The following is a 24,278-nucleotide window of genomic DNA, read 5'->3' on the forward strand; positions in this document are numbered from 1 at the left end:
GCAGGAAGCCGTTTCCCTGAACGCAGGACCCAAGGTCATTCGCTGGCAGGATGCTGTCTGCCCACCCTCACCTGCTCCTCCACCTTCCAGGTACCATCACAAGACGCGGGGACAGGCTGGCCGGGCACCTGCACCAGCGACGATCCCCCCACCCCCACTCCCCCTGACTCCTGCCAGGCACTAGGTGGCCCCTTCTTGCCCAAGGGCACACAGCGATCCTGGTGAAGCCCTTGAACCTTGTGCGGGTGCTTCCCAGCCTGCCTTACAGACAGGAACCAGGGACTGGGAGAGCAAAGTGACGAGTCACAGGCCACCAAACAAGCCCAAGGCCTTTCCCGGGTTTGAGCCTGGGCTGAGAAGGGGCTGGGGGAAGCTGCCACGGAGGGAGTCACGCCCAGAGCTCCCCAGGCCTCCAGCCCTGAGCTGAGCCCTTTGCATGAGTGACTCCCTCTGGCCTCATGACCCACAAGACTCAGTCCTGTCCTGAGTTTGTAGATGAGGAGACCCAAGGACAGGGAGGTGACCTGGCCATGGCCATGGCCGCAAGGCTGCTGAGTGCCAGAGTCTGGCTCCGGATTCTGCCCCCTGAAGAGAAGATGGCATCTCCCTGAGAGCCGGGAGGCAGAAGAGGAAATGGTACCCGCTCTGGCCTCGTGCACAGCGCAGAGGGCCGTCAGCCAGACCACATCTCGGGGACTCGGGGACTAGCTCTGGGGAGTGCCCGGCTGCGATCGTGGACAAGCATTCCAGAGAGTTCCAGCACCCGTTCACCCGAGAACTACTGTTCCACCTCCTCCTTCCTGTAAACGGCCCGAGGACACTTGGCCCAGCAGATTGGGTCTCAGGCGGTGTGGGCAGCACAAAGCACACATGCCTGGACTTGCACTCCAGGGCCCTTGGGAATGTTGCTGAGCCCCACGGGCCTCAGTTTCCTCATCTGTATGAAGGCGGTGCCATGCTGCCGGCGCCTGCCCTTCGCCCCTCACTCCCGGTGCCTGACTCCACAACGTGGGGGCCTGGGCCTTGGCTGGCCCAGAGAGACCCTCTGGAGGGAGCCTCCACCACCTGCTGTCCCCAGTTCTGCACCACCCCCCCCCCCCCCCCCGGCCCATCTTCCCCCTTCTCCTGGAAGATCCTTCCAGCAAGTTCCTTTTTCTGAACTGAAGTCCCCGAAATGCGTGAGTGCCCACGTGCCCGCGAGGCAGGGCTGCTCTGGGGAAGGGTGAGTGAGACAGAGCCCAGCAGGCCGGGGTGCAGAGCAGGATCCGAGCTCCACCCAGGGACCCCCATGACTTCGCTGCCCCGTGGGCAGACTTCTGAGGAACTGAGTCCCACCCCCAGCAGCGTCTCCGCCTTTGACCAGAAACGCCCCAACTCCCGGCATGAGGCGGGTGTCCGGTTTATGTTTAGGATTCAGTGTGGGCTTTACCTCAAGGCCCAGAAGGTCCTGCCTGTTTCTGTGCCGGGTTTTAAGCTGGAGAACCTGTAACCCCCATTTCCAGGGATTTTCATGCAGGTGCATGTCCGTGTGTTCGGGAACTGTGGCCACCTGGGACAGGCTTCACCAGACTCGGTTCCTGGTGAGGAGCCCTTCCCACGTACCCCGGCCCAGCAGCACGTGTGAAGAGGCTCCCTGTCGCCAGCTCTCCAGTGTGAGGCCCTGTGCTTGTCCCATTAACAGCCCATTCCACAGATGCAGAACCTGAGGCTTAGACAGAGAGCTCCCGGCCCAGTGGAAGGGAAGCACAGCAGGATGGAACTCATGGCACCCGGCTGGGCTTGGAGAACCTAACCTAGTGAGCTTTCCCAGCCCTGCCCCAACCCCCTCAGGAGCTGGGGAATACCTGGGCCCGGTGGGGGCAGGGAGAAGCCCAGCGACTGCAACGGGCCACGGGGTCAGGCCACAGAGAACCTTCCCATCCCCGGGCCACGGCCTTCCTACCACAGCGCCACGGAGCAGCAGCCACATTCTTGGTAACTTTTTCGCTTTTATTGCCAAGTTCAAATTTACCAGGAAGTTCCAGTTTTCATTTCCACCCTCGTGTTCGGTGCCCACAGAGCATGAGTCACACAGGCGAGAGCAGGTACTTCCCTGGAACCGTCCCTTGGCCCAGAAGCATGAGGGTTTCCCAACCCCTACTCCTCTGTGGGACAAGAACTATTTACATATTTTCACTTCAGAGGGAACATAAGGAACCCTGATAGTTGATGCCCAATGTCGACATAACTACATTAAATATTTCTTATTTATTGCGTCTAGAGAAGATGAGACTCCGTTCACGCCGTGCCTTTATTTCTAACAGTGCATCTGGAGACCTTAGAGAAATCTAGTGTATGTCTTTAAAGAGGTATGTGTCTTCACTCCCTCCCAGGGGCGGGGGTTGCTAATGCAGGGGCTGAGGTGGCGGGGGAAGCTGCCTTCTGCAGGGAGCAGGGAACGGGGAACAGACGGGCTGGGTGGAGGGAAAGGGAGCAGGGAAGGCCTGCAGGGGTAGGCGCCCTTCTCCCTCCCGTCCCCAGGACGGCAGTCTTTGCCCCACACTCCCGCTGTGGCTTTGGAGCTGCTGCTGGAGAGCTCCTGGCCTCAGCCTGCCTGACCTTCAGTGAGAGGTGCCCTCGCTGGCTTGAGTCCCTGAACTGGAAGGACATAGGCTTCTTCACAGCAACTTGCAACGCTAAGGTTTGAGGGTTCATGGGGCCAACCCTGCCCCGGACTTGGTAAGCCCAATGGGCCCAAGGGACTTGCGGAGGGTGGGCCTGGCCCTTCTCTCTGCGGGGACGTGGAAACAGCAGGCCGGGTGGGCTTGGCGAGTGTGACCCCAGAAGGACACAGTCCCCACGCCTGCTCTGCAAGGATTCCCGGCTCTAACTCTTTCTGCCTGACCCTGGAGTCCTGGCGCTACCCTGTCCGGCGCTAGGCCTGCCTCTGAGTGCCCCTGCTGTTAGATTTGTGGGGTGTTCCTGAAGACGTGCCCGCTCCCACTGTGATGGTCAAGACGTAGCACCATCTACAGGGATGCAGGCCTCCTCCTCACCCACAAAGCGACAAGTAGGCCCTGGTTAAGGAAGACCCGCCCTCACCCCACACCTACAGCTTCCCGCTGAGGCAAGCCACAGGACCAACACTGCAAGCCCACCTCTGGGACAGGCCTGCCGTAGGACCTGAGCCATTGCCAACGTCTCCTTCATTGCTCGGTAGACGTGAAGCTGGCTGGAGTCACTGAATTTCAGAGGGCAGGCTGGTGGTCCTGGAGGGGGGCCTGGGTCCATCTGCAGGGGCCTGTTCTTTATGATAATGCCACCGGGCTGGGAAGTGACTCGCCTTCTGTCATTTCTGCTGCCCCAGAGTCCCCTGCAAAGCCAGAGCGCCTGCCTGCTCTTCTGTCCAAGCCAAAGATCAGGTAAGACGTGTGGCCAGCTGCTGGCCCCCATGGCTGATGTCATGCCCGCTCCTGTCAGGGACCGCCTAACCCCTTCTCCCATCCCACCTGCCTTTCCTTCCTGGGGGGCTCTGTGGATGGTCACGGCTCAGCCCAGGAATTTCTGCATGCATGACCTCCTTCTCTGGCCTGGGGCTCTCCCCTGTTGAACTGGGTAAACACGCCTACGCCAGGGCCTCTGATGATGGACAGCCCTGTCCCCACGGGCGCCGAGGCCCTCCTCGGCGGGCTCTGTGACTGCAGCAGGGTGACAGAGGCCGTGAGGCCCGCGGTCCTTGACCAGGCAGATGGTCCCCGAGCCCATGTGTCCTGGCACTCCGGGCGGGCACAGGAGAGGAAGGTGTGGAAGGTCTGGCCGCTGACCCAGGAGAGGCGATGGTCACCTTGCCTGGCGAAGCAGATGGGAACGGTGCGGGTGCTCCATGTGTTACGTTGGAGAATCGGCCTGGGCACATCTGGCCCAAAGGGAGAAGCAACAGTGGAATTTTCATTTTTTTAAAAATCAGCTTGTGTCTCTGCAATGGCAGCCGAGAGGGACAGCGGCACACCTGAGCTCCCAGGACAACTGGTCGAGACGGGACGTGTCCCTGTGGTGGGTGGGACCTGGCCCGTGGGTGTTGCCCCGGCCATGCGGAGGACGGACTCTGTGACCTCCCTCTTTCCATCGTGGCCACGGGCCGGAGTCTGCGCAGTCCCAAATAGCTCTCTCCAGACAAAGAGAGGTGGCGAGAACTGAAGGTGACGCTGGGAAGCCATCCTGACTGGTTTCAGTCCAGAGAGGTGAAGCATGGGTCCTGAGTGGGGGAGCTGGCTGCCATGGCCCTTTCCTGGGAAGATCTTTCGGGAAACGCAAGGTGCCTTGACTACTACCACAGAGAAACTTTTGGCCCTCTCTGCTCTGTGTGTACCTGAGAATACATGTATCTCCCTTATCTTTGTTTAAAAAATAAGCTAAACTTTCCAGGAAGATACTTATCATTCCACAGGCTCGCAGGGTTAGTGAGTGGGAGAAGAGTAAGGAAACGGGGAAAGCCAGACTGAGAGCTTCCGACACAACGCTGGGAAGTTCGAGGGAAAATGAAAATGAAATCTTAACAGTACTATTATGCTTTTAACGTGATGTCAAACCTTAAGGGCTGGGGATTCTTTTTTTGGAATTTTTTCTTTTTTTTAAATAGACGCTTTTTAAATAAATGCTTTTTGTCTACTGCCAAAAGTGGAAATAAATATCCAAAGGAGATGCTTATCGAAGTTTGTTTCTCTACAAATTTCTACCCAGTGTGAACTGGTCCATTTGTTCCGGGCACACTGGGTGTGGCGGCCGGGGAGCTTCTAGACTGTGGAGCGGCTGGCTGGTGGAGAGGGGGGGCAGGGGTCCTGCCACCCAGGGTCACCAGGCTCAGAGACCAGGAGGCCGATCTCTGCCCCGAAGCAGCCGCCTGGTCATCGGGGCTCACTGCAGTGTCTCCACCGGGTCCAGCCTGCTCTCCAAGACGTGTAAAGTGAAACGGGAATTCAAATGGAGCGAAGGAGGGTGAGAAGATGGCAGGGGTGGTTCCTGGGGCCACGGGGACCCTGGGTGCTCCCGATGTGTCTCTGAGTCGGCTATCCTGGGTCCCTGCCAGCGGGGCCACACACACAAAGGGAGGCCGCTCGGCGCCCACTCAGTGCTCGGCGGGGCCCGCTGCCTCCGGGGGTGCGGCCTCCTCGCCGGGTGTCGCTGTGCCCACCGCGGCGGGTGCGGGCGGCGCGGGGATGCCCGTGAGGGTGCGGAGGCTGTGGGGGTCGACGGGAGGGACGAGGGTCAGCGACTCCACGCTCAGCGTGTCGGCAGTGTCCTCACAGAGCAGGGAGATGGTGGGCTGCTGGGTGGGGATGAGGCTGGGGGACAGGCTGACTGTCTCCGCGTCTGCGCTCCTTGCCAGGCTCTTGCTGGGCCTGGCCTCTGCTTCCGTTTCATTGACGATCACCAACTGTCTGGGAAGATGAGGCTGAGGCTGTTCCATAGTTATGGGGTCATCTGGGCGGGGGGGAGAGAGAACAGGGGTACACTTAGTCCCGAGACACTCTGCTCCTGTCGGTACCCTCTGCTCCCGTCCTGCACAAAGGCCCGGGGACATCTGGGTGGGAGAGGGTGGTGCTGGGGGGACAGCTTGTCTCCACTTCCTCCTTCTGGGGACACAGGAGCTGGTAAATCCAGTCTTCCCTAGTCCTGGGGAGAAATCTGTCAGGGCCCAGGGCTACCCTGACTTGTGGTGTGAGAGAACAATTAGGGGCCTGTGCAAAATCAATGGGCAGATGATGGCGCCAGGAAGCCGCCTGGGCGGGCTCCGCACGAGGGAGAGCCTTGGACCACCTGCCCAGTGAGTAAATACGTGTTTAGGGAGGAAATAGGCTTGGGTGTGCTTATCGCTTCAGGCCATTTCCAGAGCCTACATTTGGTAGCATTTACCCAAGGGGGAACTCTCGCTGTGATATTTAAAAAACAAAACCAAACAACAACCAAAAGGGATTCTGTGCAACTTTGCTGCTTGCAAAACCAAAACAAAACCTCAGACTGTGGTTTATCTCCCGCTCCTTCTCTGTGAGCTCAGTTAGCGCCCAGACAGGGGCCAGTCGGATCCTGAGTGTCCCCATGGGGGGTCACGGAGAGAAACCAGGGCAGGGGGAAGGCAGGGAAGGCTCCGCCCAGTGCAGTTATTTTTGGAGTGGCAATTTCTTTTTTTTTTTTTTTTTTGGTGCTTTTCAAATTCCTTGATTAGATTACAGACAAATGGCCTATCTGCTTTCCAATGACGAGTCTGCCTGGACAGGAACGGCAGCTGAGATTGGCGCTCACGGTGGAAAACATCCTCCCGACGCTGAGCGCCGGTAATCTGGAAGCATCGACAAGAAGGCCGGGGGCATCTCACTCGGAGAGCAAATATCTTATCTGTACCGTTTTTGGGGTTGACCAGGCATCAGCAGGAGGCACTGATGATGGGGTGTTGAGCCATGAGCCGGCGGGACGCTGGGAAGGATGGTTGACATGTTTTGTTCGAGGGGATTCAAGCTAGGTGGTTTTTTTTCTTTTTTTTTTTTTTTTAAATTAAGCCAAAACAAAACAGAACTGCAAACTGAACATATGGCAAGAAAACGGAAAAACCAAGAGCAAAAGAAAACCGAAGGGCGTAGAGAATGGGATGCGGGAGAGGAAGAGGCTCCCCACGGTGGAAAGAAAGCACAAGCAACGGATTGAGTTTCCCAGAGAATACGACGGCGTTTCTTCCCCCAAGGCTCCTGGGCAAGACAGGCTCTCAAAGATTCCAGAAAATTCCTTCTTAAGGCCTTTTTTTGTTTTCCTTCTTTTCATTATTACTATGTATGTGTATATATATATTTATTTTAAAGAGAAATAAGGCCCAGAGAAAACCACTACACGGGGCTTTGGGTCTGTCCTGGCTCCGGGGGTGGGGTGGTGGTGAGCACTAGCGGAAAATGTGATTAAGGCTGTGAGCTGAGCCCAGAAATGCTGAATAAACACTCCACGCGCATTCTGGTTTCTCTGCATCTCCCTGCACTTGCTCCGCTCAGCGAGGACACCCTCGCAGCATGGGCTGCCTCGCACACGCAGGCTCACGGTCTGGGCCCGCGAGGTCTACCTGCTGCTCATCAGAGCGTGTGGTCTCTTTGGGGGCTCACCTGCTCTGGCCGCCTCCACCTGGCTTCCAGGGAGGGTGGGCACGGCTACCGGCCTGCATACCAAGGCTTCCACGTAAGCTCAGCTGCTGACAAGGCAGTTCAGAAATGACTAATTCTCCAAATGGCACTTCTGTGCTATCTGGAGACAGAGCTGCCAAAGCATTTCCTTCATGTTCTCTTGAAACTTCTTGTAAGAGTTCCCTCTTTGCTCATTTGCATGCAGATACTCAAAAAAAGCTGGCAAACCTCTCTCCCTGATTCCTAATGGGTTTTTTTTTGGGGGGGGGGATGAGCATAATCAAGGATATGACAATTTGCCTTCAAATATATTTAAAAACCAAGAAACCAACAAACAATATTACACATGCACAAAATTGGTTTCTTCTTTAAGAAAGGAACCAACAATTTTTATTAAGAGGGTCAGGTTTTTTTTTTCCCTTAAAAATAGCCTTTTTCAATTTTTATAGGAGAAAAAAAATAACCCCTCACCCATCACCTACAACACTTTTTTTTTTTAACCTCAAAATTTCTTCCTGAATGTGATCTATAAATATATCCATTCCAAGGGGAATGAAAAAGGAGATCTTTTTCATCAGGGGAAAATAACCCAACGAAGACACGTGCTCCAGTCCAGGGCTCAGCCCTTGGTTTTGTCTCCCTGCTGGTGTTTTTGGCGGGAAGGCCACACGTAGGGGCCTGGCCCTGAAAATGAGAGATTTGGAGAACATTTTGGTTTCCTGGCCAGGAGCCAGGGAGAAGAGCGGCGGCCTAAACGGGAAGTTCTGGACGTCCAGGGTTCCGTGAGAGATGCCTGGCCTCCTGACGCAGCAGGTCCCAAAGTCCCTGGCCAGCACCTTCCAGAAGCGGATCTTGGGCTTTGGGGGAGGGGCTGGGCTGGCCCTTGCCAAGTGACGGTTTCCAGGAAAACTTCGGGTTTGCAGCCGCTGTGCTCAGACTGGGAGAGTGGGACTGAGTGTGTGTGTTCAGGTGTGTGTGTTTGTGTGCGCGTGTAGGGGGTCAGCAGAGGGTAACAGGGCGGAGGGCAGAACTCAGAAGAAGCAGCTTTAAATGCAAAAGAAGGCAAAAGGCTCCTGACTGGGGGTGGGAGGCCCCCAAGGGAAACCCTGAAGGTTTACCCTGAAGGTGGGGAAGGTGGGAGGGAACGCGGGGAGCAGGCAGCAGCGAGGGGCCCTGCGCCGGGAGCTGGCTTGGGTCGGCGGCCACCTGGAGCGCGTTAAGTATGGGGACGATGGAGGGGCCTGCGGAGGTGGGGGAAATGGCTTTGGCCCTCGCTGAGGTGGGACTGAATCCACTACTGAGCTTTGAGCAAGGTCGGGGGAGAGCGGGGGAGGAAAAGAAAAAGAGAACCTAGTTGACTTCTGGGCTGCTTTTTGCAAATTCTACTGCTCAACCCTTGTGACTTAACCCGGGGGGGCCCCCCGGGGGACTGGGCTGGAGAACCCCCCACAGCTGGGCCGTCCATGGAGAAGGCCAGCGTTTCCAGGCTGTCCGAGGCTCTAGGGCCAGGGATCCCCCCAGCCCAGGTGAGGCCGGAGGGGAATGGAAGAATGGGCTTCAGGGAAGTTGGGGAGATGGCCGGCCGCTTGGAGGAGGTGGCCCAGGCCTGGTCCCCCAAGCCCAGCGAGGCCCCGCTTGCGGTGCAGAGCCCGCCGCCCAGGAAGGCCGCGGCGGGGCGTGTGGGCCGTGCAGGCTAGCGGATGAGACCTGCCTGAGTCGCCTGTGAGAGGTGCCGTGACAGCTGCCGTTCGAAGCACTAAACCCAGTGGCCGCCGTGACTGTCGGCCTCCGACAGGCTGAACACTCGCCGGCGTCCTTTCCTGCCACTCCTGACTAGAGGGAAACACAGCGACAGGTCAGAGAGAGCCTTCAATAACGGGACAGAGAAAGGGGACGCGGAGAGCGGTGCAGAACAGTGGCAGACGTCCAGCGCAGACGAGAGCGTGAATGGAGCGGGACGGGGCCTCGGCGGGGGCTCAGGACAGCTGCGGGGGGCATGGCCCTTCTGAGCAGGTGATGCCCCCACTGGGCCCCACCAGGGCGACGTGCTGTCACCACAGCTAGGGACCCAACCGCGTGCTCACTCGTGGGGCTCACTCGAGGGTCAAGACAACGAAGGTTCAGTCCTGTTGGAAAGGAAAAGACTGGGGGTGGTCGACAACGCGTGGTGTCTGTTGGCGAGAAACCTCCAGGGACAGTTCCACATGCGAACCAGCGGTGAGCACAAGGGCCCTGCACCCCAGGGACCATCTGAGGAGGGAAAGCTGTGTGGTTGGCGGAAAGGAGCCCAGCCGGCTAGTGAAATAAGCAGATTTCCGACCCTCGACTGATGAGGCCCATGGTTCCTGACGTCGCCACACTAAAGCCAACGGCCCAACTCAGGGAGGTCTAGGCAAGCCCTGGACGCCTCCCCAGCCGCGGGGTGCCGCTCTCCAGAAGACACTCGGCTGCTCTGAACCTTTGGAGACCAAGACCAAGCCACAGCAGGAAGGCCTGAGACCAGGTGCCGAGCGGCCAAGGCTGGGTTCTAATCGGCTGAAACAAAAAAGTTAGGAGCATCTCCCTGGGAAGGAAGGAACCGTACTCTCGGACACAACCTCGGGATTCGAGCAAAGCTGAAAATTAATGCCACAAAACACAACGGGGATACAGCTAATGCCGCGCGGGGCTGTATGCTTAAAAGTCGTTAAAACGGTACGTTGTATGGTAGGTGTAGTTTATCACGATAAAAAAAAAAAGATGAACGCCATGGAGAAAACTAGGCAGAAAAGAACATGTCTTGCTCAGGGTTTCTGTCCTTAAAGTCCCACCTGACTGGTAACCGACTTTGGTGACACGCGGGTCAGTCTTGGGCTGTCTGGCTCCCACTGGGCCCGAAAGGGACCGAGCGCTGGGCGGAAGGTCACGTGTTGACAACCCAGGTATCAGGTGAGGATGGGAAGAGCAGGACCCCGCCCCTGCCAGGCCTCAACACTGGGCCTCAACAAACCCTTCCTTCTGCCCATAAAACCCTAAGAGAAGATCAAAGTGCTCATAATTCCACGGGCCTTTAAAACGGACGACGGAAAGAGCGGACTTCGTTTTTTAACAATTGTCTTTTCTCCTCCAAGCAGCTCACCCAGAACACACGTGAGACCCAAGAGAGCCGGTCCCAGAGCTCTAGCCTGAGGCGTTCTCCCACCTGAGCCCCACGCAGGGCATACAAGTGCAAGCGTGTGCGCTGGGTGTGTGTGAACATGCGTTTGCGTGTGTGTCAGCTGTAACTCAGAAAGTTCTTCTCAAGTATTCCTACTGGCCCTATATTTGGTTCCAAATTGGGTCTGTCTTCTCTTCCCCGCCGTATGTTCTCTGCAATTTCAGCTTCTCAAAACCCTGACCAAGTGTTTAAGGAAAAAGAACCCTGCTAACTCCAGTCCGGTCATTTGCTCACTGGGGAGCAAGCAGAGGCTATCAGGCCAGACGAGTGGGCAACAAGATGCTGGGTTCCAGGATGCTGTCCAGGGCACCAGTCTCCCTAGGAAGCCTTGGGGGGTTTACTGCACTTCCTACAAAGGGCAAGGGGAACAGGTCAGCTCGCACTTCTGCTGTTAAAACCGGACAATAATTCCCGCAGCACAGCCTTAACAGGTGAATAACTAACAATGGAAATAAAATACCCTTTCTCCCAATTCCTTCTAGCTGGTTTCTTTGGTTACCAGGGAATTCAGTTGTGACCTTTCCTTCAGTTGGGGGTGTCTCTTGTCTCTGATTTGAGGTCCAGCACTTGCAGAAAAAAGCCGCTCGCCAGCATCCACACTCTGTCCCTGGCATGTGGTGGGGACTCAGAAGCAGGTGCTCCCAGCACAGAGGGCAAACCAGTGACCCTCCAGGCGGTGCCCTTCCCCCTGCGGTAAGGGGCCCTTTGCCAGCGCTGGCCACAGGCCCCTGCCCCATGGGCACATGGGCGGTTCCTCACAAACAGGCTGCCCCTTGGGGTCTGTATGGGAAAGGACAGGATTTATAGGTAGACCCCAGGGAGAGAGGGAAAAGGATCCAACTTGTCTCTGGCCATATGCTGGGCTCAGCCTGGGTGGGGGTGGGTGGGGGGGCTGTGTGTGACCCAAGGCCCACAGACCCCTGTCCTCATTAACCCCTCAACCTTCACTTCTATCTCCGGTGCTGCCGCCTCTGGGAGCCCACTGGGCCCTCCTGTTGCCTCCTGTGCTGCCCGAGCCCCCCGCACCTTTCCTTTGTCACAGTTCTCAACTGAACACTTCTGTGTGGTCACCTGGTGGACCCCGGCCTCCCCTGCTAGACTGTGCGTTCCTTTATTGCCCTCTGTCCCCACTGCTGCGCACGGCAGGGACTCAACCAAAACCTGTTTGGTTAGAAAACGTTAACGCGGAGACAGGGCCCCAAGACGGGCAGTGATGAGATGCAGAGAGAGGCTGGACAAAGGGGCCACCCTTGGAGGGACACAAGTTAGATCAGGTCTGACATCCATAAAACCTAAGTCACCCAGACTCAAGGTCCCATGGGCAGCTGAGAAAATCGGTATTCGGCATAAACAAGGGCCTCTTATAAACCCAGGCAGAGAACTTGAGGTCCCCTAGGCTGGACAGAGGGTTGGAGAGGAAAACAACTGAGTATCTAAAGAGTTTTATGGCCTCGTTTGGGGATCACCCCATGGGCTGTCAGGAGAGACGGGGCCATCTGGGGTCCACTGTGTTGCTGACTTTGGGGGACTCGTGGGCTTCTCCCCACCAGGGCCACACGGCCCAGCCTTGGTTGACAGGGGCGGCACAGTTGCCAGGGTCTCTGTGAATGGGCTGTGGCTTTTCATGTGGTTACTAGAGCAACCACGCACACTGGAAGTAGAAATGCATATACTTCACGGGGTACCCCCCATGGGGATCTGGACCTGAGGCCCAGGGCTCTGCAGGGCCCCATGGAGACACCTGAGACAGACCGAGGAGCCGCACGGATATTCTGCAGGGTGATTTCAGAAGGTGGCCTGCGGTTCTGGAATTACCAAGGTTGGGGCTTGTGTGTGGGCTCCTCCGCTTCCCAGCCGCACTGTTTTGGCCAAGCCCCTGTGTTTTCCACCACAGGGTAAGATGGAGGGTGGCAAGTCTCAGCGGAGACACGGAAAGCTGGGCCTGTCTTGTCCCCTGATGGATGGCCTCTCTGGTCTGCTTCCCTGACCAAACACCAGCCCCTGCAAAGTGTGGCTTCAAGTGCAGAGAAGCCACTGGAGCTCATTCTGGCAGCCAAGGGCCTGACAGCTGCTCTCCCCACTGGGAACTTCCTCGACTCAGCGGCTCTGGCAGGACAGGGATCGGAAAGCTTCTGATTGAGCACTGCATCCTCCAAAACCACTTGGGAGGACAAGTGGCCCCTTGACTAGGCCGCAGCTGTCTTCTGCTGTCCCGGCTGGGTGGGCTGCAGGGAGAGGCCCAGGCCCATCCCACCGCCTCGGGCCGACTGCGGCCGGGCCCACTGGGTGGAATGTCTGGGGAGGAGGCAGCACGGGGCCAGCCTGTGCCCATCAGAAGCCTGAACACCGAGCTGCTGCTCCGGGTCGACGCCCTGAAGAGCACCCATCCTGACAAAACCTCCCTTCCAGCACCCACTTCCTTGTCCAGCACGGCCCGGGAAGACAGCAGGCGCACGGCGGCCCCACCTGGGTAGGCCTGCCCTTAGGAGGAACATGGACACCTCCTGTGCTGTGCTCCATGTGGACCCAGGAAGCTGGAGCCCAGTCTGGAAGATGGCCATTGAGAGGCTAAGGGAATGGTGGCCCTCCCAAGACCTGACATCCCGGCCTGGGACTCCTGTCGCTGTGCCCCTGGACAGCAAGCAGCGTGTGGGTTCCGATGCTCTCTCTTTCTAGGATCAGGATCTGGGTCCTCAGTTCAGGGTGAAGTGTGGGCTGCCTGGCAGACCGGCCCTTTGTCAGGGGGTGAGTGATTTCAGTGTCTGCAGAGACTCGGACAGGCAGGCTGGGCTGCAGGCTTTTACTGTCAGGCAGCATAAAAAATGGGGACTCGCATGCTTGCCTCCGCAGGCCTGCCAGGGATGCCCGGAACGGGGGCAGGCACTCAGGAGAGCCTGACCGTCACTTAGCGACTGGCGCTGTCAGGCTATGTGACAGTCAGTCTCACAGCCCCTGCACTTCTGATGAGGAGGAAGGTCACTGGCACCGAGCAGGGGATGGCGGGGGTAGGGAGGGAGGGGCTGAGGGAGGCCAAGGGAAAAGACATTCGCCTCTGGGGGAAGGTGCAGAGCTGAAGCCCCAGGGTCCGCGCTCACGTGAACATGTGCAAACACAGACCTGATTCTGAACATTGTGGGTCTGGGCTGGTTTCAGTTTTAGGTGAAGGAGTATATGGCTCGTCTGTTTGCTAAGCTGTTGTCTGTGCCTTTTTAAACGTGAAAGAAAGGCATACATAGCTCCACTGGGAAGAGGCCTTCCCCCAAAATGCAATTGTAAGTCTACGTGAGTTTGGGTGCACACGACACAGACGCAGAAGCGTGTATATGCAGGTGGCACGAGGGTGCACACACAAGCCCATGAACACACAACCCTGTCCTTCGGTCCCGGAGTCAGCGCCACCTGAATGTCCCACTGTGGGTCTGGGACTGGGACCTGCAGGGACACCTGCAGCCAACCTCAGATGGGGCTCCAAAACAGCTCAGACAAGGCGGCCTCCTCCCCTAGGCTGGGGCCAGGAGGGGGCATGGGGAGGAACAGGTGCCTAGTGGAAGAGGGTTAGGATGACCCTGGAGCCTGTGGTAGATGGATGCTGGCAGGAAGGGGGGGTTGCCAGGAGCAGGCGGGGTTAACCCTTCGCTGGGCAATGTGGGAGCTGACAGTCCCGGAGAAAAGAGTGCACTGAAAGAGGACCTACACTGAGGGAATGAGAGCTGGGGGCCCTCAGTTTCCTGGCGCCACCGCTGGGGCTCATGCCCTGCATGGGGCGCTTATCATGACCCCCCAATCCGCCACCGAACAAGAGTTTGGTCAGGCGCCCTGAGGCAGGATGGGTCAGAGGTCTGGATGGGACCTTAAAGGAACAGCGAAGGACACGGAGGGTTCCCAAATGAGGGTGCAGACCAGAGTCCCTGGGGCCTCCCAAATCAGAGCTGCCAGGGGCCCTCTGGACACAGGGGGTCATGCTGTTGGGGCATGAAGCTTCGTGCACCCTCAAGCCCATCCCCAGCACCCCTGCTTGGGCCCTGCCCCTCTGGCTGCATTGTAGAGCCATGGGGTTCACGAGAAAACCCTGGTGCCTTGCCCCTGGGGTCTCACCGGGCCCAGTGAGGCGCTCGTGCGTGAGGGGTCATGGCGGCTGAGAACACAGGGGGCGCCCCCTCATCTCCCTGTAGCCTCCCTGCTCATGGGGTCTGTCCGCGCAACACCTGCCCTTGTCTGAGGCCCCGGAAGGCGAGACAGGACTCTGGCACGTTCCGACAGACTCTCAAAAGGTATACGTTGGGTCACAGACGATGGACGACACCACATGGTTACATGGAAAACTGGTACGTTATGAAGGAAAGAACAAATTAGCAGGGACACAATGCTTCTGCCAGGTTCAAAGCACCCGGTCTGGGAGACCCCCTCCTTGTGGAGGTGCTAATTGGACAGAGGCAGGCTCAGCAGCCGTCCATCCCCTCCAGCTCTGCGGTCAGGGAAGGCCTTTCTCGGTGGCGGGCCAGCCTGGAAAAGGAGTGGTCCTCCCCTGCTGGGAGCTAACCCAGCCAGCCGGCACATGGGCAATGCTGCATCAGAGCAAACACAGAACCCCGAGTGGCGGTGTCCCCAAACGCGGCGGCAAGGAGGAGCTGGGCGGGGGTCAGCGGTCTCGGACCGGAGCGATCGCAAAGTTCCCCGAAGTCCCCCCCGCCATCCCCACCCCGCACCGTGTCACGCGGCCCATACCTGACGGGCTCTGGGTAGCGGAAGGGGTGGACGATGAGCTGGTGCCCCCAGAGTCACAGTGGCTGGCACTCCCACTGCCGCTGGGGCTCCCGCTGGCAGATGCCGAGGACAGGGACGGCGAGCTGTGCTGGTTTATGCACTGGGCCACGGCAAAGCCTGCAAGACAGGTGGAGAGGTGACCAAGTAGGAAGAAACAAGAAGGCCTAGCAGGAGGAGGGCCACACACCCCTATTTCGGGGGAGATGCCACAGGGCAAGCTGCACTTCAAAGGTGGTGCTGGGGACCTTAATGTAATGGGTACACCCCCACCCCCAGCCCAACCCAGCCCCTTGAAGAGTCCCCAGTTGACCTCGCTGGCCATGGGCCTGACCTGGACACACTTCAAAGCCATTTCAAGGAAGAGGGTGCAGCCGGCCAGAGTGCCGAGGGCCTGGAGCCATAAATCAGAATGCCTGACTCTGGCTTGGCGAAGGGCTCGCCGTGCCCTTGAACGGGACACGCAGCCTTGGGGCTTCAGAGACGTGCTGGTGAAATTCACACACGGACTGGGGACAGCCTCCTAGCAAAATCTTGGGGCCTTCGCTAACGTGCCCGAGTTGACAAAGGCAGGGACCTGGGCAGAAGGGGAGGGGCCCGCGGGTCTCTCCCTGCCACAGGCTCTGTCTGCTTAGCTCTGGAGGCTCTGGAGGGTTTGGTACGGGAGGAACAAAAGCTCCTGCTTACAGAGTTCCACATGCCCTTGGAGCAACTCTGGGTTCAGAGACGAGGACTGCCCATTTGCGAGGCCTGCGGCCTTCCAGGCACTAGGGAGTGGGGGAGCCCCACGCTTTGGAGACACTCGGAATTGGGCAGGCTCTGCTCCCCATGCAGAAACACCAGAACGCGTACCTAGCACTCTCCCCGCTCAACCCCACTAGCTGGGAGTGCCGTCACTAAGTTCTTGTCACCGCACTCTACTGGGGGTACAGTGAGGCACAGGGCTTGGCACACAGGGAGTGTCCTAGGATGAAAGGAGGCCCATATGAACGAGCCCATCTTGGAGCCCCTTCCCTGCAGACCACGGCTTTCTGTCCTTTCCACTGCCTGCTTTCCTAAAGGGCCGTAGCTTCCGATTTTATTCACTAAATACAGGAAAGCTTCCACGGAACAAAAGCCCTGAGGATCACAGGGAGCTAAGAGGACCGGACCGTGGTGGCTTCTGCCTCAGCCCCCACAAGCTGGGCAGGACCACGGTCAAGGCGCTCCGTGGAGCCTGACGCCTCTGCCCTGTAATTCAGAACCGGAGCCCAAATGGGGTGGGGATAGGGGTGGTGGGGGGGACATGTCTTCCTCCTAGCTGACAGTGGGAGGGATCCCACACCCAGCCTGGGCTCTGGCACCACGCAAGCTTGTGTTCTCTCCCTGATCTGCTCACGTACCAGCCGGTGGGGCAAGTCCCCGCACTATCCGAAGCCCCCCACACAGACCGGTGGGCAAACACGGGCCTGGCTGGGGGGGTGGCGACCTGTGGCTTCATCCCCCTACCAGCTCAGGACAAGTGGGACCCCACACCTGTCCAATGTGGAGGGGCTATTTTGTATTAATGTTTGCGGGAAGTTATTTCTGTCTTAGGATTAGCTCTTTAAAAGCCAGGTCTTTATTGTTTTATTGTATTTATTTAATTAAAAAATTTTCTTCTTTTTTTCTTTTTGAGTATTGTTGACACCAGTGTGACATTAGTTTCAGGTGTCCCACTTAGCGATTTGTCAAGTGTATACATTATCCTGTGTTCCCAAAGGTAGCTCCCATCTGTCCCAGGACAACACCATTACAGTATGATCGACTCTATATTTCATGCTCTGCTTTTTATTCCCGTGACTTCCTCATTCCTTAACTGGAGGCCTGTATCTCCCTCACCCCGCCTCGCGTGGGCAAGCGGGGTCTTCATTTAATACCCCGAGCCAGGCCCTCCAAGTTTTGCAACGTGATGGCAAGGGGACGTGAGGCCTTGTGGGAGCGGGGTGGGTATCTTTCGTGGAGGGCAGAACTCCTCTCCCCCAGCTACGGCGGACGGACGTTTGCTCCACAGGGAGAACATCAGGACTGACCAGCTGGAGTTCCCAAGAAGAGGCCTTACACGATGTACTGTTGGCGGAGGGGGAGGCTCGAATTAGCTACGGCAAACGTCGAGGCAAATCGGAATACCAGTCGGGAAGATTCCCAGAGGGCGATCAGCCGCAGCCCCAGATCACCGGCTTTATGGCTGCTTACTTCTTACTCACTTCAAGTGGTAAACCCCCAAGTTTACAAGCTGTTAACTTGACTCGAAAATGAATCACGCCTTAGCAAATCAAAATGTCAAGATGGCTCCCCCCCGCCCCCCGCCGGCCGAGCTGCTTATTTATCAGAGCAATGAACACAGGGGCTGCCAAGCGTGGTAACAGGGTTGGGACCAAGTCTTTTATGCCTCCGACAACGCCCTAGCCGGGACAGACGGATGGCGTGGCTGTCACCAAGGTGGTCACCCACCCCTTCTTGTCTGCCACAAGTCTTCTCCGTCAGGCTCTCCAGAGCCCTGGTTTACTGCTCTAAGACCTCTGGGGCCGGGCGCGTGTTCGAGCCAAGGAGAGGCTGAAAACTGTGGCCGGGAGACTAGCGTGCCTTCATTTCGGGAATGGATGAGGGTCACACCACATACCTTTGGTTTGTGCTGAGAAATAAATCGGAAAAAAAAAAAAAAATCACCAACTTCCGATATCACCTGTTCCCGGGGTCTGGCTGAGCAGAGACAACTAAGCACATCTTCCCCTTGCTGGCTGCTGCAAACACCCCCCTTTCCTTGCTCCCCACTTTGTACTCCTCTCCCTTCCCCCATAGCACTGGGGACCCGGAAAGTCTCAGTGATTTTTTTTTTTTTTTTTGGCCAGGTGCCCAGATTCTTCCTGTCATTTCAAGGGGCCCCTTCCCAAGTTGAGGTGGCAGCCACTGTGCCAGCCTGTCTGACAAGTCAGAGGGCCAGGAGGGCTCTCGAAAGAACTCAGCAATGCCTGTGGCCTGTCCACCGGCTCTTGCTTCATCCCGGCGAGGTGGTTCTTAATGAACCAGCTTTGGTGGAGATGCCAAGTGGCTTTCTGGACACGAGTCAAACACACATGGACTGCCAAGTATTTGTAAACACAGATGAGCCGGAGATCATGGGACAAGGGCACAGACAGAGAGACCTCCCTGAGATCTTCTCCAGCAGATAAAATTCTTGGCTCTCCCCGAGTGTGTCAAAAACAGCCTGTGAAATGTGTAACAAAGGCCATACCATTTTCACGCCATCTGAGTCCACGTCTAGAACTTTAGGCTATGGAAGGCACTGTGGACGGACCCCAGAGTGCACGACACTGAGGTTCAAAGCACTGGTGTGTGTACCTGGGAGCTGGAGAGCCCATGTGCCCCGCGGTGGGGGAAAACGGCCGAATGAATTAGAATATTTCTAGGTGTTGGAATCCTCTGCGGAGGCTTAAAAATGCTGGTGGGAGATTAAGCGCACAGGAAAACGCTTGAGGCAGTAAACGAGAAAAGATTAGAAAAAGCATGTCCCACGTGTCCCCGTTGTTGTAACAAAAAAAGAAAGAAAGAAAGAAAAGGAAAAAGTCAGGCTCTGCCTCCCTCCTTGCACAGAGTGGACCAGACTGCAGGGACCCGAGCTAAAGTCATGGGAGGACCGGGTGGTTTTATTACGTGAGTTTTCATTTTAGTTTTTGCGCTTGTCCGAATTTTTTCAAGATTCCTACGATGATTACTATATTGTACTAAAAAGAGAAGGGAGAATGAAGGCAGGGGCACGAGCTGGACAGGCTCAAGCTCTCGGGTCCCTAACACACCCCTAGGATCTGTTCTGGCTTCCAGAGCCCTCTCCCTGGGGCTCACAAAGAGCCCCCCCCCCAAAGCCAGGGCCTGGCCTGGAGCTCTGGCAGCAGGCAGGCCCCCACCGATGGCGAGCCCCATGCCCTGCTTTCCAGGAGTGTGGGTTTCACAGCGGGCAGCCCGGGGTCTTCCTGCTGCCCTCTGGCCCCATTCTGCCACTTATTCTGGGAAGATGAACTCATGAGTAACTCTCTGGCATGTGTCAGGCAAGAAATACCACAAAAAGGTCAGCCTCCTATTTTAGGCCCCTTGATAGAGGGAGCACTGGGCTGGGAGTCAGAACCCCAAGCCTCGGTCCAGGCTCTGCCCAAGCGGTTTTGTGATCTTGGACAAGGCTTCTCTCCTCTACGGGCCTCCCCGTCTTGACACGGAAAAAGAAGACAGTCAGTGAGGATCTCTTGGCCTCAGTGGCCAATAGTTTTCTTTTTACCTACAAATCTGAATCTGATTTGAACCTTCTGACCTTTGTGGGAGGGAGGCAGAGGAGAAATGCACCTTGGGGACACTTTGTATGCACCCCCTCTCTCGGACAGAATACATGCTAAAGCTTTCCCTGTGAGACCCAGGTTGCTGTGTGGGGTCAGGGTCCAGAGCTGGCCAGCAGCAGCCCAGGGGTTTCACGCTATGTTTGTGGACCGTTCATTTTTGGAACCCTCATTTGCACATTGGGAGATTTTTATTCCCAAATCTGGACGTCTGGCTTCTTAAAACATAGAAGGATCTGGCATCACTGGGCCCCACTCCCAGAGAGCTGACTCCTTCCCCTTCCCACCCTGACTTGCCGGGTGCTCCCAGGTATTCCAGTTGTGAATGTCTACGCTTAGATTCTTGGTCAAATCCCCACACTGAGGAAAATTCCCAACCCCAGAGACCTTTTGTGCTGTCTTTCTCCTCAAACCCCACCCCCTAAAATCACCAGCAGGGCATTTCAAGACAGGGACACCTGCCTAATGGCAAGAACCACTTGCTCTCTGCCTCAGCTGGGCCGTTCCCTTGGTTTGGAATTCTCCTTTGCCTCTTCCGTCTCCATAAATCCCTTCCCATAAATCCCTTCCCCATTCTTGAAGGCTCATGCAGCTCAGGGCCAGCTTGGGCCAAGAATTTCTGCGCCAGGGAAGTGACTCCTTCTCACCACCTCTGTGCTCCAGCAGCCTGCCTGTCCACTGTAGGGAAGCTGGCCTTCCCACGGAGGGCGAAGGAAACTTCACCGCAAAGATGCTTTAGTGGTCTGTACAACAACTTTCCTTACTTGAACAGCTAACACCTGGGATCCTCTGGGGTTGAGAGGGGTCTGGACAGTGTTTCTGAAACTATGAGCTGTCTCCCAATACCTATACTCCCCTTTGTCTAGTTACAGGCAGCTAGGCATGGCCATGTGGCGAGCTTGTAGACAAGGACACAGAAATGGAACTGGTAAGCTGGGTTAGCAGGAAGGCGTCTTAAAAGGAAAGGGGTATGCATTCCTCCATTGTGCTTCCTGAAACATGGATGTGGTGGCTGGAACTCCAGCAGCTATCTTGGACCACAGGAGTCACGTATTAGGGATGGCAGAGCATGGAGCAGATAGAGGTTTGGGTCCCTCGTGCTTTGTGGAGCACCTGACGACCTTCATCCAGGCTTCCTCTAGTTGGAGAGGGAAATGAACATCTCTTTGGGGTTTTTCTTTACTGTGTAGTTGAACCTGATCTTAACGGACAGTTGCAAAAAAGCTTTGGTAAAGTAGGAATGTGAGCTGATCTCTGTGGGGACAGGGACTGGCAGGTCTCCAGAGCTGGTGTAAGGAAAACTGCCCTGCACTTTCTGGGGGAATTCTGGGAGGGGTGGAATGCGGAGAAAGAAGGAAAGGGGCAACTGAGATGGGAGAGACGGCTTTCCTCACCCCCCACCCCCAAATTGTTAGGAAATGCTCCTTCAACTCTTTCCTTGTGTGGTGTAAGTGGACTTTTTAGGGGGAAACCAGGGAAGGGACTGAGTTTCCGTCTGGGTTCCCACCAGGCCATACAGAGATGACGCACAAGGGCCAAGACCCAAAAATGGTGGGGCCCACGAGAAACCAGAGGGTGGGAATGCTTGCCTGTGTGCGGCAGAACTGGGGGGTTTGACCCAAAGGTTTCTTAAGTCTCTGAGGGGCGGGGAGGCCCAGCTGACCTCTGTGCTTTGCCCAGAGCTTCTGCTGTGTGGCACACTAGAATTCCTCTGAGGACATCGGTTCCAGGAAGGATCTGACGTGGTTTAGATTTTACTTCGCAAACCCACCATGCCACGGGTACTGAGTACTGACAGCCACCAAAACACAAACGAAATGACGAGACTCCAACAACAAAATGCGGCTGGAAACTGAAAATTCACAGCAGAACAGTCCCCAGCGATGGGAAGCAGACATCACTGTTTGGCTCTGTGCTTCCTGGGAGCCAAGACCTCAAGGAAAACTGTCCCGAGTGACCTCGTTCTCATGACATGCTGTCCCTACACCCTCCTGGAAGACGCGGCTGCATGCCTGGAGATGGGGCCCTAATCTGGAAACAAGGCCATCTCACTGCGCTCTGCAAACGCTTTTTTCTGGGCAGCGAAACTCTCATTTATACACGAGCTAAAAATGGAACTGTCTTGGCTCCAGGGTGCCCTACTGGGGATGGGCTTCTCCTGGCTTTTCCAGAACCCTCTACAGATCCGCCCTCTGAACATTACAGAGACAGCAAGCAGGTACCAGGAAGGCTGAGCCCCATGGGCTGCAGAGCCGAGCACCACAGGACCGGTAAGGTCGGCGAACGAGGTGAGGCCCGGAACGAAGGGAGGGCGGCCCTCCCAGTCCGCCATCTGCTTTCCCTTATTTGGTTCAGACGCAGGCACTCAGAAACAGTTCCCTTCTGTCAGGAAAATAAACACGGCCCATGGACATTTGGCCTCTGTGTCAGGCAGACGGAAGACACCGGTCAAGAGCCTGGAGCAGGCAGGTCGGCCGCTGCCTGAGAGCAAGGGCCTGCATGTGGCCACAGTTTCCTGTTCTGCCTGAGAAGCTGGATATCCGGATTTTATGGGAAACTGCCTGATTTTTAAAACCGTTGGCCACTTAATTCACATTCTACTTTCTGCCCAAGAGGCAGGGCACCCTAGGCCGGCCAACCCCAGTGCGTCTCCCATCGGCATGGGCCACAAGCGCACGGCTTCTGCTGCGGGCGGACAGCGGCCTGTCGGCGTCTAGGCCTCGGGGCCCAGCAAGGGACGCACGGCCTCGGCGTCTCAAGTACGTGGCTCTGAGCTGCCTCGGTCTCCTGTGGCTGTGCTTCCGGGGAGCCCGGGTTTTAAGGGCGCTCTCTCAGGCAAAAGCTCTAAGATGTCGAGGCGAGAGCCGCCTCTCTTAGCAAAAGCCCACATTCATTTGGGCTCCTGCCACACTGAAAAGCCAGGACACAGCCCGCTGAGGGCTGCTGAGGCAGGAGAAAGAACTTGGGCCTCTTCCGCGGTCTCCAGTGTCAGTGCGGCCTGTGGGCGAAGGTGCCCTGCCCGAGCTTGCCTTGTGTTGGCAAACTCACAGCGCCCACTGCCGCTCAGGTTTTCCCGATGCCGTGCTCCTGCTTCCTCTCCACCCCGGCGCTGCTGGGAAGCAGAAATCAATATGCCTCGTGACCTCAGGCACGGAACCGAAGACGGCAAGAGTGGCCTCGGCCTAATGCCTGCCCTCGATGGCTCCTTCCCCGGCTCTGCCCTTTCCCCTCCCAGGGCCGCCGGCCAGGTCCCAGCGTGGGAGAAGGGTCAGTGGGGCTGAGTTTGGAGCCTCAGCCTGCGGAAACCAGGACAGACTGTGGTCTCCAGGGCCCACAGGTCACCTGGAGCTCCTGCAACTACGCTCTGGACTCAAGAGTCTGGCTCTGAAGCCTGCCCACCCCCCCACCCCCCCCAAGCAAAAGCACGACGATGCCCACGGGTTCTGGGGGCCAGAGGCCATGGCGTCGGCGGCCACACAGGAAACGCCGAATCACCCACCAGCTTTTCAAAGAGCATGTGCGTGGGGGGCTAAGAGGGCAGGCTTCAGGTTCGAGCCCCACAACAGGCCAGGCCAGGCCTGGGTGCTCATCTAGGCCTCCTCTGAGGAATTCACACAAAAATGAAAGAATCTACCAACACGGGTGCAGGACCCCTGGGGGTGGTCCCCCACAGTCCCTTCCCCTACTGCTAGGACTCTGAGGTTCTGGTGAAGGTGGAAGGCTCCAGAACCTGCACAGAGACCTTTCCAGTTTCCCTTTCTGGGGAGCCACACAGGAGGTGGTGTTTTCAGGGGGTGTGCACAAAACTCTGGGCCTCAGCAGCCATCTACGGGCTTCCCCCGAAGTGGCTGCTGGAAGCCATTTCTGATTTTCTTCATGTGCACATCTTGGCCGGTGCCGGGGGTGGGGTGTGGGGGGCAAATCAGGCACTTGGGGAAGGGGGCGTTTCTAATGCCTCCCTTGGCCAGGCCTGGGCAACCTCCCCCCGTCTACCTACCCCTGTCTACCCCTAGATCACGGACGGGCTGCACCTCAAAACGCTTAAAGGCTTTTATTTCGGGTCGCTTTTAAAGGGATAACACATCCAACATACAAAATAGCTGAAAACTTGCAGTATCTTTTAGCCTAAAGCTCTTTATCCATGGACAAATCCTCTTGGATTTTAAGGACTATACTTGAAAACCTGCAGAAGAGAAAAAATGGTCTTTCAGTATCTTGCTTTCCTCTGGGGCCATCTCTGTCCCAGCTTTGCCCCTCCACTGTGCCTGCTCCTGGGCGAGGCCTGCCCCGATCACGGGTCCCTCTCCGGGCCACGGAGGCTCAGCAACAGTTGGGGGTCACGGGGGGACTAGGTCTCCGAGGATCGCTTCTGGTGGCATCGCCTAGCTCTGCCGGGACCTGGGCGTCATTCCCAAGGCCCAGGCCCCTGCCTTGCCCAGCCCCTGCCCTTTCCGGGGGCATTACCGTCTGTACATTAGTAAGCACAGAGCTCCACAACAGTCTCTCAGCAAAGGCACTAGAAAGCTCAGCAGTGGCCATCTTGGCTGCCCCTCTGCTGAGGCAGGAAACAAGGCTGAAAGAGCAGCGAGAGGGAGGCAGGTTAGACAGCTGTTAGGGCAGAGGGGTCACCGACCCCAGACTCCTGTGGTCCCAGCACCCAAGGGGACAGAATCTGGGACCACTGGCCCGGAGCAGGCTGGGGTGGGTGGGCTACAGCCTTGCCTGCAAAGGACACCCCCTCACACTCCCCACCCAGAGGTTCTTGCCAGCTTTTGGATCTCTTGGTCCTTTCTGGTGAGTTTCTCATCTCACCAGCCCAGCTCTGTGCCCGCCTTATGT

The 24,278-nt window shown here is 57.0% G+C and overlaps 1 protein-coding gene across 13 annotated transcripts in view; it reads right to left on the reverse strand.

Moving 5' to 3' along the window:
* Positions 1–4,610: 4,610 nt before the first annotated feature.
* The window catches only part of CLEC16A (C-type lectin domain containing 16A), a 203,137-nt gene continuing 183,469 nt past the window's right edge, over positions 4,611–24,278 (reverse strand). For 6 of the 13 annotated variants that reach the window (XM_032836306.1, XM_032836305.1, XM_032836307.1 and 3 more), the window contains 2 exons: positions 15,061–15,216; positions 4,611–5,460 (listed from right to left, as the gene is read on the reverse strand). In XM_032836306.1, coding sequence (XP_032692197.1) covers positions 5,105–5,460; positions 15,061–15,216 — 512 coding nt within the window. In that variant the 3' untranslated portion in view covers positions 4,611–5,104. Of the gene's footprint in view, positions 5,461–8,850; positions 8,973–15,060; positions 15,217–23,471; positions 23,623–24,278 lie in introns of those variants that run through there. The other 7 variants (XM_032836313.1, XM_032836312.1, XM_032836311.1 and 4 more) reach the window with 6 other exon arrangements.

The sequence above is a fragment of the Lontra canadensis genome, unplaced genomic scaffold (genome assembly GCF_010015895.1).
Source record: "Lontra canadensis isolate GAN:19392208 unplaced genomic scaffold, GSC_riverotter_1.0 scaffold91, whole genome shotgun sequence".
NCBI classification, from domain to species: Eukaryota; Metazoa; Chordata; class Mammalia; order Carnivora; family Mustelidae; genus Lontra; species Lontra canadensis.